The sequence below is a fragment of the Diabrotica virgifera genome, chromosome 10 (genome assembly GCF_917563875.1).
Source record: "Diabrotica virgifera virgifera chromosome 10, PGI_DIABVI_V3a".
NCBI lineage: Eukaryota > Metazoa > Arthropoda > Insecta > Coleoptera > Chrysomelidae > Diabrotica > Diabrotica virgifera.
In genome coordinates this window covers 58,380,984-58,396,706 of record NC_065452.1, presented here as the reverse complement: position 1 = coordinate 58,396,706, position 15,723 = coordinate 58,380,984, and the positions used below count along the sequence as shown (strand labels likewise).

General features: G+C 32.6%; 1 protein-coding gene across 4 annotated transcripts in view; it reads left to right on the top strand.

Moving 5' to 3' along the window:
- The window catches only part of LOC114344922 (histone-lysine N-methyltransferase, H3 lysine-79 specific), a 209,872-nt gene that overhangs the window by 188,447 nt on the left and 5,702 nt on the right, over positions 1-15,723 (top strand). The window contains exon 9 of one of the 4 annotated variants that reach the window (XM_050641441.1): positions 8,156-8,248. The exons of the other annotated variants lie outside the window; for them this stretch is intronic. Coding sequence (XP_050497398.1) covers positions 8,156-8,202 — 47 coding nt within the window. The 3' untranslated portion in view covers positions 8,203-8,248. The remainder of the gene's footprint in view (positions 1-8,155; positions 8,249-15,723) is intronic. 4 annotated transcript variants of the gene reach the window in all.

The window sequence follows — 15,723 nt, the reverse complement described above, 5'->3', positions numbered from 1 at the left end:
ATCAGTTTTAATTACCTATCATTAATATTCTCTAAAATTATTACTCAATAATTAAGATGTGAACTCTGTAAATAGCGGATAGGTATGTTTCAATTACAACAGAAACGTCTGAACCATAGACGATTTGAATTCATTTGAGAAGGTGCTGCTGTATGGTAATAGGAAGAAAATTCTAATAAACATAAAATGGATGGTAAGGATAGACTTATTATATCAAATTTCTTTTGAAAAAATTTGATTATATCTGAATAGAGAAGGAAATATCGTAAATAACTTATAAGAAATGTGTCAGAACTGTGTAGATAATTTATCATATTAGTTCATATGTATCATATCCGCTTGATCCATTAAATTATTTTGAATCAGGCTTCTTAGAAACATTATTCTTCTTAGAAATATTTAAGAGTTTAACTCTCCTCATTTTTATGTTTAGAGACATTAGGGTAGAGACCTCTCCTGCTGTCCTGAACAAATGGTTCAGCAGATCTGTAAATTCTTGATATAACTAGAAAGTGGTTGCTCAATAACTTTGTCATTCGATAAGAGAAGGCGCTGTTTGCTTCGTGGTTTTATTTGCTAAAGATGGTACTACTTACTGTCTAATGAACATGTATGAAGTGTCATGTAGGTCCATAAATATTTTTCGACAATGGAAGTAATTGAATAACGTGAGGTGATAAAATTTTTAGTTCTGGACTGTGCAACGCCAAAAAATTCGTATTCTTAAAAGTATGCAGAGCGTGTCTTACTTAAGTTGGAAACATATATGGGAGAAAACTTTTTTATTATTAATTTTACGAAAAAAAGTTTTTTTTTATAAAAAGTTCTGCATGCTCTAAAACCTAATACTCAATCATCAGATATCAAATTTTATCAATATTATACGAGGTCAAGTCAAAAAATATGAATTTCGTTCAAGGGTAAAGTACCTTTATTTCTCTGAATATCGAAACTTATTATTATGAAAAGTTGTTTGGAATTAAAAACTATGTTTCAATATGCAATTACATTCTTCTAATTAAAATATTGTGAAATATAAAGGTACTAGACTCATGAACGAAATTCACATTTTTTGACATACCTCGTATAATATTGATAAAATTTGCTATCTGATGATTGAATTATAGGTTCTAGAGTATGCAGAACTTTTTGTGAAAAATAACTTTTTTTCGTAAAATAAATAAAAAAGTTTCCCATGTGTTTCCAACTTCAGTCGACACGCTGTATACATACTCTTCATCTTCAATTCTAAAGGATGGTTGCTGGGTTTAAGCATGGTTGTACCAGTCTTCAAGACAATCCACGTAAAGGACATAAAAAATCATAGCAAAAATACATTATATAGTTTTGATTGTTATTAACCGGCAGCTTTAGTAGACTCTATAGAAGAAGAGTGCCGCATTCGCTAACAATGGAACATGAAACACATTCGAATGCGATTTTCTCACCAATATTTGGAGCTTTTTAGAAAGGATAAAAGGGATTTTTACCTCGTTTCATCAGTATACATGAAACTTGGGTCTGCTATCATAATCAAACAGTATTTGCGTAAGTTTTTTTGGTAAACGAAGAGGCAATAGGCATGGAATCCACTGATTAGATTATTGGAACAAGTATATTGAAAGTTCAGGAAGATTATATCATAGTACAATGTATTTCTTCTTCTTGTTCTTATATTAGGCCTGTTCTTAACCGATTTTGAGCTTGTATTCGTAGGTGTGATGTTGACTACCAGCTATCTCGCCACCTTTTAAAGGGCCTTCCTATTGGTCTCTTGTCTGTGGGCTTCGAATCCCTGGCCTATACGGGCTATTCTCTCGCTGTCCATTCTCGTCACATGCTGATTCCACTCTCGTACCCCACCGTACTATATCTTGTATGTTACAGAGATCTCTTATTCTGATGTTCGGTATTCTGTCTCTCAGTGTTTTCCCACTTATTGACCTCAACGTTCTCATTTCTGATGTATTTCAAACCATAAAATTGTGTTTTTCGTATTGGAAGACAAAGCTTATTGAACAACCTACTATTTGCAATTTTTCTTATATGGTTAATTCGATATTATGCAAAATGATAAAAGTATTTAAGTGAGTATATTCACAAGTTTATGTTAGATTATCGCATTACTAATTTTACACGAAGTTAAAAACTACACTCAGGTGCAAAAAAATCGATCCACTTAAATAGTTGGTCATTTTTGATGTCTCGAGTTTCCTAAACGTGTTGTCCGATTTAAGTGATATTTTTTTACCGTGTTATAGCCTTATTCATTAACAACATCGCTGTAATAATATTGTTGCTAGACAGGTAAACTGTCGATTGTATACCGGGTGTACAAATCACTGTGTTTTTTCTCAAAATTCGCATCATCTTGTGACTATTCTAGCCATTATAAAATAGTGAAATTAAAACCCAACTATAGCCTCAATTTTCTTAACATTCTGTTTTTAGATTCATTCGCTTATTGAAGGGGTGCCGGTTTTCAGTACCTCTTCGGGGAGAGTCTTGAATAGATATCAGTGTCTCTTTTCAGCGGTTTTCACTTGCATTAAGTTCAATGTGCCGCTAGCCTTCGATTGCTCAGTAGAGAAACTTTTAATGAACTTTCATAAGGTGCTGTAATTCTGGCCTGTTGAATTGGTTAGTTAAATAAAACACTTGCTATTTTGTTATGACTGTAATGGAAGTTGAAAGGGCAAGAAATAGAACATTACATGAACAGTTGAGTAAACAGCTACCGTAAATCGCCACAACACGACTTTTTACACATTACCGGCATTATTTGCAACGTGCAACGTGGAGAAAATGCTCTCCGAAAAAGCGTAGTAAAAGATTTTTGGTGTGTCCGTAACAAGTGTCGATAGCTGACTGCCGACTCCATAGATAAGGTATATATAAGTAGAGCCGACTCCCGCTCACCCCATACCCTGCTAACTACTAGTCCCTCGCATGGCAGGCGGGAAGTCAACAAGTTCTTGGAACTTGATCTACAGACACTGCGTAATAAAATTATTTATGTTTTTGTCAGAGGTGTCGCGGTATAAATATTATTGGTGAAATAGAATTATTTGTTTGGAGACTACAGCAGTTGTCCAACACTTATGTTGGATAATAAAAAAGTTAGGTACTTTAACAACTGGCCATGTTTGTCATCAGTACAGGGTGTTTCTAAATAAGTGTGACAAACTTTAAGGGGTAATTTTACATGAGAAAATAATGACAGTTTGCTTTATAATGATATGTCCGCAAACACTTAGTTTCCGAGATACGGCGATGTTCAATTTTTTTTACGAACTGAAGATTTATTTATTGCTTTAAAACCAGTTGAGATAATAATAATAATAATAATAATATCGTATGGCATTTTTGCCGGGGGGATATCCTTTCGGACAGTTCCGGGGCCATTTACATCTTTAACCCTGTTTTAAGTAACTAGTGCCGATGTACACTAGCCCAGGGGGACCGACCCCGAGGCACGGTGAGACGGCTCGTGTCATTATTGGAAATGAAAATGGTTTGTCTTTAACAGGGCTCAAACCCACGTGCACTGGCGTTATGAGGCCAGCGATTATGCCGTTACTCCACGGCCGCTCACCAGTTGAGATAAATCAAATTTGGTGGGTTTTAAGACGTAGTAATTGCACATTTTTTGACATACAATTAAGAATTTAATATTCACCATTGGCGCGCAAACGGGTATTATAACCGATCATATTACCCTTGTACCCTGTATGTCAAAAAATGTGCAATAACTACGTCTTAAAACTCACCAAAATTGATTTGCATATCTCAACTGGTTTTAAAGCAATAAATAAATCGTCAGTTCGTAAAAAAAATTGAACATCCCGTATCTGCGAAACGAAGCGTTTGAGGTCATATGATTATAAAGCAAACTGTCATTATTTTCTGATGTAAAATTACGCCTTAAAGTTTGTCGCACTTATTTAGAAACACCCTGCCCTGATTGCACAGAATGTTAAGAAAACCTGAGGCTATAGTTGGGTTTTAATTTCAGTATTTTATAAATGCTAGAATAGTCCACAGGGTGATGCGAATTTTGAGAAAAAACACAGTTTGATTCGTACACCCGGTATACAATTGACAGTTTACCTGTCTAGCAACAATATTATTACAGCGATATTGTTAACGAATACCGCTATAACATGGTAAAAAATACTTAAATCGGACAACACGTTTAGGAAATTCGAGACATCAAAAATGACCATATTTTTAAATGGATCGATTTTTTTGCACCCGAGTGTATTTTATGCATTACTAAATGCTGTCATTTTTAAAGGGCATTATTTAAAATGTATAGGATAAAGAGATCACTTTAACAAAAGTATATTATTGTATTGTGCTTCATTACTACTTCGCGATAATCGCTTTCTTTGTACATGCTCTCGTGGATGCGTTTGTGTTTCATTGTTTTAAACATCATCACTGTCATAACAATGTATAAACTGTAAAGATTTTAATATCTTATTCTATTTATTGATGTTCGTTAGTGAAATCACGTTGTTAATGGTTTATTCGCCAAATGATCTGCCGTTTCAAATCAATATAAGTTTGTATAAAACAGCATTCTCTTTGTTGTGGCCATTATGTTGTTTGTTTTATCAAATTATTTATATGCTTCAAATTAGTTATTTAACTTCCAACTTTTACTTTCTCTAGTCTTATGTATGTTAATTTTGGTCTTCAACGTTTTGCTGAGACTACCCCTTCTACATATGGCGGTATCGCCGTTTTTGGAGTGATATAGTCAACTTTCATGTTTTTTTTTGACATTATATTGTGTTAGATCACAATTCTGTCATGGGTATTGCCATTACTCCATGATACTGACACATTTTTTTTGCTAATTTTGTAAGTCTATCCGACATAAGCGGGGTCTCTAGATTTTGCCATACAATTATCAAATTAATTGAACTCTACACAAACGGAAAATTTTAAACAGATTAAACATTATGTATAATTGGAAACTCGATTTAGTCCACATAAGAGACGTTTAATATATTGAAATGAAGTAGGATCAGAACGCTTAATCATTCTCATGACTTGGTTCTTTAACTTTTTTCTTGTCGCCATTCTGTTATTTGCTAAATTTAATGGAAATAAATTAACAATTTTAATTGAAAATATGTTATACATATTTGAATATAACAGTAATTTATCTGTTTAAACAAAAATTACGTATTCTTTATAAATAAGTTATACCAATAACTATTGTCCAATAGAGAATCTCCAATAAGTTATAGAAAACCAAATAGTGTTGTCAAGAACTCAGCAAAGAAAGACAAAAGAGAGTGGGCAGAAAATCTTACCGAAGAAGTGCTTGTTACTGATGAACATCAAAACATGAAATAATTGTATAATATCCTAAACAACTAGCCAATCACAGATATGCCACCCACCAACCAATTGTAAAGAACAATACAGGTGAAGATATAACATCACCACAAGAACAAGTTACAATATAGCATGAATATTTCAGAGAGTCTAAGTGCAGTCCCAACACTACCAGAAGTATTACAAAATGTAAACCTCAAAATCAACAAATTAAGAATTAGGACCAATGAACCAAAACGCAAGAAAAATAAATGGCTATAGAAAAACTGAAAGCGCCCAAAGCAGCCGGTCCTGACAATATTCCACAAGAGTTGTTAAAAGCTTGCCCAACCACGACAACAGAGCTAGGCTCTCTTGCTCTGTTCCTCTCTCCAGGCTCTTGCAAAGAACCTGTGTAACTCTTTCACGACGACAGACTCAGTAAAACACAGGTTAAAAAAATAAAGTAAATATATTTAAGATAATTATATACAGTTTAAAATGACTAAATAAAATATATTTCTATCTTCTGCAAATGAAAAACAATATTATACTTCTTACTGCCACCCGAACATAATACATAGTAATATTAAAATGATACGATAAACAATACAATATAATACAATAACAACCTCGATACGTTAAATCAACATAGCCATATATCCTGACACGGAGACACCGCGTTTCACTTCAGTGCGGCACGGTTGAACAGCGACACGCAGTCACTCGTTCCTCGCTACTACCGCCTACTGCGGTAATGGTTACGGTGGACGCCACGTCACTACGGTGGCGTCCGCCTAGGCACAGTTCCACCTCAAATACGGTGCATATCTGCCAATTGAGCTATTGCTAATTCAACACGTTAGCAATAACTGATTTTCTCATTCTCCTGGCTCGTCTTAAATATGCTCTCGATGCCACTTCTCCTTCAGTTTCCCCCAGCGGTGTTATGAAGAAGGAATGCGCCAACACAGACACTCCTACGGTCGTCTCTGGTAGACCAGCTCATCGCTTGCCGTGGTATCATATCGTTACACCTGGAGAGAGGAAAAGTTTACCAAAGAATAGAAAGCGGGACTTTATAATAAATATACCTATCAAAAAAGGGTGACGAGGGATATTGCGAAAACTGGAAAAGAATCACACTTATGAATACCGTAAATAAATTAAAACCAATAATTATAAAAAACCGATTGACAAATTGTAGAACCAATGTTAAGTAAGGAACAAGCCGGCTTCAGACCAAACCGATCATGCATAACCAAAAACACAACATTTTACACAAATTAACACTTAACACAAACAGTCGCAGGTATTCAACTTTCCACTATTCATACGCTTTGTGGGCTTCATGAGAGCCTTCAATACGTACATATGAACAGTACTACAGAAAGTGGTAATACCAGAAAAAATAATAAATCTCATCAAATAACTCTGAAGTGATACAGAAAGCCAATTCCTACACAACGGCATAACATGTGACTTATAGCCGTGATAAATGGAGTAAAACAGAGCTGTTTTTCCCTCCTACTATTTAACATTGAACTGTACTACTGGACTAACAAAGGCAAACTCTATTAGAGGAATTTGCTGGGGATTAACAAACAGACTGAAATATCTAGATTACGCTGATACTATATACCTTAAATTTGTGTCTGTAAATCGTCTGTCTGTCTGCCAAGTGAGTTGAAATAACATTGGTGTGACAATCTTGGTTAAGGCTGTGTGTTGTTCCTCCAATTAAAATGAAAATAATTATTTTTGTTTGCACAATACTCCTAGTGACATGAATGATTTGCCACTGGATGTAAGACACATGTTTCCGAATAGGCAACTATTCGGAAAAGAAAATCTAGTCAGATATATAAAGGCTAATAGACTCAGATGGGCAAGGCATGTGATACGCAGTAACGACAATCGTCTTATAAACAATGTGTTCTGGGAAAGGCCAGATGGAAGAAGGTCTGTAGGGCGGCCTAGAAAAAGGTGGAAAGATGCAGTCAAAGAAGATCTAGAGAAAATGGTAGTGCGACAATGGGAATTAGTGGCACAGGACCGACAAACATGGAAGGCAATAGTAAAAGCGGCAAAGACTCACGAAGAGTTGTAGCGCCATTGATGATGATGTAAGACACATATTCAGGATGGAGATTTACCTCATTTTCCATTAACTGTTAAAAATAATCTTAATGACCCTAAGTATTTTTTAAGTAGCCAAATAGCGTCCAAATTTATTCCTTTGTACCGATTTTGGTAACGATTTTTAAATACGCAGCAAAATTATTACAAAAACAGATAAAAAAGAACTTTTACAGACCTTATCCTATCCACATTTTATTTAGGCATATTTGGTTTAGTGGAAATATTCTGTTTCACATAACCTGATTCTGGTCCATATATCTGTACATAATACAGCCTGAAGTTTTGTCAATGTTTACTTTTAAATTAGATGTACGGCCTATACATGGCAACACTGCACACCGTCGAGTACCAGACGGTCCCCACTTCCCATGCGAATGCACAAGATTCTCGCCGATTCTAACTCTGTCGCTCCTTCCTCTGCCTTCATTAGGCATTAAACAAGGATAGTGGACTAAGGACTAAGCAATATTGCCGATTTTATAGCTGCCTTTAGTCGCCTATATCTAATCTAAAACTAAACTTATTGTATCAATCAATGTTGCCGAGTTGTTATAAGGGAGATAAATTAAATTTGAGACGGAAACGATATACCATTTGGCAGTAAATCTAACTTGATTCGGTGTAATAAAATTTTTGACTTTAATTATTCCTATTTACTGTAGTTTGTTTGCGTTAAATATAGGAGGCGCACATTCAGGCATGCTCACAATACTCACGCGCACAATTTAGGCATGCTATACCATACTAGATTTAGAAGCTGGTTAAATATATGGTGGTAAGTAGCTTTAGCGCTTATTTATCTTAATTTTGCCACACAGCTAATTAATTTTTTTTCTTTTTTTTTATTTTGGTGGTGGTGATTTAATTTATTAATTCTTATGCACCTAATACTAGCTAGGATCTTATAATAGTCTAAAATTCGACTCTGGTTTTATCTGCAATGATAAAATTTAATTTGTAATAAAATATTTCAATTATCTGATTGTTTAAATTGGGGATATTTAAAAGAATTCGCTGTAAAATGAAAATGAGAGACATCTTACATTTCAATTCGTTCAGAGAGGACCATAAACTCCCTTACGTACGTTTCACCCCTCATTAGGGATCATCGGAGGGGTATACCTTTTAGAGGTAACCATATACCGGGTGGCATATTTACAGATGCTAGCGTGTGTAGACACCAGGGTGTTGAAATCAGTTAGGGTTTGGAAAACAGTACATTTACAGATGCTAGCGGGTGTTGACACCACGGTGTTGAAATCGGTTAGGGTTTGGAAAAACAGTACGTTTACAGATGCTAGTGTGTGTTGACACTAGGGTGTTGAAATCAGTTAGGGTTTGGAAAAACAGTACATTTACAAATACTAACAGATTTGGACACCAGAGTGTTAAAAGCAGCTAGCTTTTTTAGTGGTTATACGACATGCATATGCTAACGGCTATTGACATTGATTTTATATAGCTACTGCTGTGGAAAAATATTTAAGTGATTTAGGTATTAATAAATAATTAAACTTTGTTGGGATATAAACAATAATAGATTAACACAAAAGAACAACATAAAAAATAATGTTGTTTTGAAGCTATTTCCTTGTGGCATTTTTATAATTAACTATTTAGATGGGAAATAAGCCACAATTAAATTGAAAAAATAATTTTATTAACGTTTCGACGCCCAAATAGGGTGTCGTTGTCAAAATACAAAATACTACTAAATTAAAGAAAAATGTTGTTGCTTAGTAAAAAATTCTTCTAATAATTGAAGACCTAAGTGAAAGAAGGAGGTATGTTACAAAGCCTACCTTTTTAGATATGGACAGTTAAATTTTTTATTCCTCTACTTTTATCATGAAAATATTGTTTGTATTATTTGGTTTTATTTATATTGCTATAAGCATTCCTTTACATATAACGTTGAAAATAAAATTTGTTTTGATTTTTAGTATTTTTTCTAAAAATAAATAAAAACTGCAATACCGCCTTCTTCCATTAATTTTAGTTTGTATAACTATCCTTTATCTGAATGGATGAAGGGGGTATGTGGCATGAAATAATGCTCTATATTCAGTTTTACAGAAATTTATGTAATTGAACACAAAATAATCTTCTTCTTCATGTTGCTATGTTCGTGTTGGCTATCAAACTGGCTATAGTAATTTTGTTAATGGCAGCTCGGTAAAGGGATGCTAAGGATCTGTTAAACCATTCTTACAAGTGTCTAAGCCATGACGGTCTTCTGCGACCTGGCCTTTCTTCTTCGACCTGGCGTTTCTTCTTCCGTCTACCTTGCCTTTTTTATTAATAGCTACCCTAGCCTTAGCTACATTTATATTAAAAAAATTAAACAAATTAAAAAATCAATTTTTTCAGCCTGTACATTATTTTAGGTTCTTTTGATCATTGGAAACAAAAAAGGTCTTTTGTAATTTTTCTCTGAAGTTAATAGTTTTCGAGTTATAAACAATTTAAACTTGAAAAATACGAAGAATGTTTCATACCTCCTTCTTCCATTCAAGAATTGTAGTCTACATGTTACATACCTCCTTCATCCACAAGAATATCTCTTATTAAGCTTTTTAGAGGTACAGTAAAATTGGCATAATATGATAGTTAAGTTACATACCACCTTCATTCACTAAGAAACGCAAAATTTTAGAAAATGTTACAGACCTCCACTTAGGTCTTCAATTTATTTAATCTGACTCATTTATATTGGCAATTCAGACATATATTATACATTTTTAAGTATTTTTTATTAAGCAACAATATTTTTGTTTAATTTAGTAGTATTTTGTATTTTAACAACGACATCCGATTTGGGCGTCGAAACGTTAATAAAATTTTTTTTTTCAATTTAATTGTGGCTTATTTCCCATCTAAATAGTTAATTATAAAAATGCCACACGCAAATAGCTTTAGAACACCATTATTTTTTATGTTGTTCTTTTGTGTTATTTGTAAATGTACTGTTTTTTCAAACCCTAATTAATTTCAACACCCTAGTGTGAACACACGCTAGCATCTGTAAACGTACTGTTTTTGAAAAACCGAGGCAACAAAAGGAAAAAAGAAGCAGAAACTTGATGAGAAACATCACAGAGAACCAACCTAACGCTAAAGGGCATGGATCTGCTCATTAATCTAATATGTATTATTTTTTATAATTAACTATTTAGATGGGAAATAAGCCACAATTATATAAATAATTTTATTAACGTTTCGACGTCCAAATCGGGTGTCGTTGTCAAAATACAAAATACTACTAAATTAAACAAAAATGTTGTTGCTTACTAAAAAATACTTTAAAATGTATAATATATGTCTGAATTGCCAATATAAATGAGTCAGATTAAATAAGTTATTAGAAGAATTTTTTACTTAGCAACAACATTTTTGTTTAATTTAGTAGTATTTTGTATTTTGACAACGACACCCGATTTGGGCGTCGAAACAGTAATAAAATTATTTTTTTCAATTTAATTGTGGCTTATTTCCCATCTAAATAGTTAATTATAAAAATGCCACAAGGAGATAGCTTCAGAACAACAGTTTTTATGATGTTATTTTGTGTTAATATATTATGGTTTATATCCCAACAACGTTTAAATATTTATTAATACCTAAATCACTTAAATATTTTTCCACAGCAGTAGGTATATAAAATCATTGTCAATAGCCGATAACACGTCCTATGCATGTATAACCACTAAAAAAGCTAGCTGCTTTCAACACTCTGGTGTCCAAATCTGTTAGTATTTGTAAATGTACTGTTTTTCCAAACCCTAACTGATTTCAACACCCTAGTGTCAACACACGCTAGCATCTGTAAATGTACTGTTTTTCCAAACCCTAACTGATTTCAACACTGTAGTGTCAACACGCGCTAGCATCTGTAAATGTACTGTTTTTCCAAACCCTAACTGATTTCAACACCCTGGTGTACACGCTAGCATCTGTAAATATGCTACTGGGTGTCCACTTATATTTTCCCCCATTTTAACTGCCTATAACTTCTAAACGGCTCAAGATAGAAATATGCGGTTTTCGCTGAAATGTTTTATTTTAGTAAAAGTTTTGTCTGAATGGATTGAATTTTTATATCGCTTTTAAATACGAAAATAAAAGTGGCGGATTTTTGAAAAAACGTTGTTGACTTTTTTTTAATGGAACACCCAGACTTTTTTTTAATGGAACACCCAGACTTTTTTTTAATGGAACACCCAGTATATTTTTTTGTAAATTGAAAGAAAGGTCATTCACCTATCCAGCAATATAAAATTTTCCAATATCGGTTGTCAAATCACTGAGTAATTAATTTTCAAAATGAGAGGTGCAACGTGGATATCACATACCTAAATAACATAACTAAGCAAATTGATATTATGTTATGTGATTTCCACATTGCATCTCTCATTTTAAAAATTAATAGCTCAGTCATTTGACAAATTTTATGTCGATGGATAGGTAAGTGACCGTTTTTTCAAGTTTTTAGGTAAATGACCATTTTTTATATCGCTTTTAAATAAAAAATGGCGGATTTAAAAAAAACGTTGACTTTTTTTTATTAAAACACCGAGTATATTTTTTTGTAACTTGAAAAAACGGTCATTTACCTATCCAGCGATATAAAATTTTTTAAAATCGTTTGTCAAATGACTGAACAATTAATTTTTAAAATGAGAGATGCAATGTGGAAATCACATAACATAATATCAATTTGCTTCGTCATGTTATTTAGGTATGTGATATCTACGTTGCACCTCTCATTTTAAAAATTAATTACTCAGTGATTCGACAACCGATTTTAAAATACTTTATATCGCTGGATAGGTGAATGACATTTCTTTCAACTTACAAAAAAATGTACTGGGTGTTCCATTAAAAAAAAGTCAACAACGTTTTTTTCAAAAATCCGCCATTTTTATTTTCGTATTTGAAAGCGATATAACTTTTTACTAAAATAAAACATTTCAGCGAAAACCGCATATTTCTATCTTGAGCCGTTAGAAGTTAGAAGTTATAGACAGTTAAAATGGAGGAAAATATAAGTGGACACCCGGTATTGTGGGGTGAGGCAGATAAAGGGTCTATTAGAAATATCTCAAGAACTAAAGCTAAAAGAATCATAAAAATTGGAATACAGGGGTTTTGAGGTATGAACTATTTAATGAAAATATTTTCGTCTCTTTGCTACTTTCGGTTATAGCGGAAGTTGATTGTAACTTCGTGTTTTTAGATAGGACACCCTGCATATTTTTACATTTTTGGATTTAGCTCGACGTCTTCTTTCTTAAAATATGAGGTTTTGTAATATTATATAGAGTAGTTTAAAAGATAATTACGGTTTTTTATAAATTTTGTAGCAAACTTCACACCCTGTACTGATTTGATATCAAAAACTCCATTTATGTTCAAGTGATTTTTAATACAGTCTATTATTAATATTAATATAACGATATGTTTAATTTTAGTATACAGGGTTGGTCGAAACTCGGAATGAGTATTTTCTGAGTTTTCTTAAATAGAACACCCTGTATTTTAGTATGGTAATGAAATGATATTTTGTAGTACTTATTTATTTCTTAAGCATTCTCTATACCTAACTGCTTTAATTTGTAAGTTATTCGTAGTTCTTTAAGCCAAACATTAATTGTAACAAAAATTACGTGAAATTTTATTAGGTTTGCCGTGAAAATATTCAATCTAAAATAATTTTTAAAAAATAAATACATGTTTATCTAGAATGTTCCTTAATTTATTAATATTGGATGAGATACCAAAATGGCTACGTTGTTAAGATTGTTGGTGCATAAAATATTATAAAAACAAACCATATTCTAACTAGTTGGCTATGGCTTTGACACAAACTTGATTAAACATTAGACATTCAATTATTTTTATAGTTCCAGTGGCTTTGTTATCATTACTAATATAAATCTTTGCAATGGGGAATTGATTAGCAAAGTTTTTGTTCTGCGAGAGTATAATAAAAATGTACTACTAGCAATAAGAATTTCCAACTCATCTGCAACTCCCTAATAGACGACAACCAAGAAGAGAAACTTTTCAAAGTTTATTAGAATAGTTTCGACGTACTAGACACTTAGATTACGAGAACGTTCATACCAATATGCAGATTCTTAGTGACACTAACATTTAATTCATTTTAATCATTTACAATAGTTTTTGTTCGACCAGATTTCTCGTAATCTAAATGTCAAGTTCGTTGAAACCGCTCTAGTAAATTTTGAAAAGTTTCTCTTTTTGGTTGTCATCTATCATGGAATTGCTGATGATAAATTCTTATTGCTAGTAGCACATTTTTATTTGTTATACTCTCCCAGAACAAAAAAAAAACATCTGAATCATTTCCTCATTAGAAAAATTCATATTAGTAATGGTAGCAAAGCAACTGGAACTTCAAAAATAGTAGAATGTTTAAGCAAAGCAAATGTTCGAGCATATTTAGTGTCAAAGTCAACTAGATAGAATATTGTATGTTTTTATTAATACATATTAACCACACCAACAATCGTAACTACGTAGGCATTTTGATATATCAACCAGTATTAATAAATTAAGGGTCAGTCGAGATTAATATGTGTTTATTTTCGAAAATTTATTTATGATTGAATATTTTCAGGGCAAACCTAATAAAATTTCACGTAATTTTTGTTGTAATTAATGTTTGGCTTAAATAACTACGAATAACTTACAAATTAAAGCAGTTAGGTATAGGCAGAGTGTTCTATTTAAGAAACCTCAGAAAATACTTATTTCGAGTTTCGACCATCCCTGTATAGTAAAATTAAACATTTCGCTATATTAATAATAATAGACTATATTAAAAATCACTTGAACATAAATGGAGTTTTTGATATCAAATCAGTACAATTCTACAGGGTGTGAAGTTTGGTACAAAATTTATAAAAAACCCTAATTATGTTCTAAACTACCCTGTATAATATTACAAAACCTCATATTTTAAGAAAGAAGACGTCGAGCTGAATCCAAAAGTGTAAAAATATACAGGGTGTCCCATTTAAAAAACGAAGTTACAATCAATTTCCGGTATAACCGGAAGTAGCAAAGAGACCAAAATATTTTCATTAAATGGTACATACCTCAAACCCCTGTAATTCAATTTTCATGATTCTCTTACCTTTAGTTCTCGAGATATTTCTAATAGGCCCTTTATCTGCCTCACCCTGTATATCCCTTTGATGATCACTAAGAGGGTGAAACGTACGTAAGGGCGTTTATGATCCTCTCTGAACAAATTGATCTGTAAGATTTCCTTTATTTTTATTTTACATCAATTCTTTTATATTAGTTTTACTCCTATCTGAGTATAGGGACCAAGATTTCGTTAGAATTTTGCCTTAATGAATAGACAGGTAGTGAAGTGCAATTTTTAGACTTCCTCGTGTCTTCTTTCATTCATCGTTCGTTTGGTTTGCAAGTAATAGAAACCACGAATACAGGCGTAACCAGAAAGTTGTCACAAGAGAAGTGTTTATTTCTCCGGAAATAAAACTTCGAATTGTGGATATTTACTTATTTTATACAGGGTGTTTCACGACAAGTTTACACTATCCCTATATCGAAAACTACTTACATATTTATGAAAATTGGTTTATGGGGATTGCAAGTTATGACATACTTCATAAAAATATTTTGACAAACATGCCACTTCCGGTTATACCGGAAATTAATAACAGCTTTTTTATTTTAAATGAAATACCATGTATATTATTGAATTTTTTGATTTTACGTAAAATTTGTATAACATACCATAGCTCAAAGCTTCATATTTTTTTAGTTATAATCTTTTTTCAAAATTTTGACAGACAAACTTTTCAAATAACTCATCCATTTACAAAGATAATGTGTTAAAACCTTTGCAAACAAAGACTAGGTAACAGTCTTTCAGAAATTTACAGAGTATTCACCGATGATATGTGATTTCTTTAAACTTCAAACTACATTAAGTCAATAATTTTAAATGAAACAACCTTTATTTTATAATGTCATCAAAAAAAAAAGGAATCAATTGTCTTTCAAAAAGTGTCAGGGTTCCCCTAACTTTGTTCGTGTCTATCTGTCAAAATTTTTGATAAAAGATAAATAACTCAGAGCAATAGTGGAGTTGGTATTGTGTTATTGCTCGGAAGTATGGACTCTCGACGCAGATCTGAAAAGAAGGCCTTAGAAATGGACTATATAAGAAGTGCAAGAATTTCAAGATGG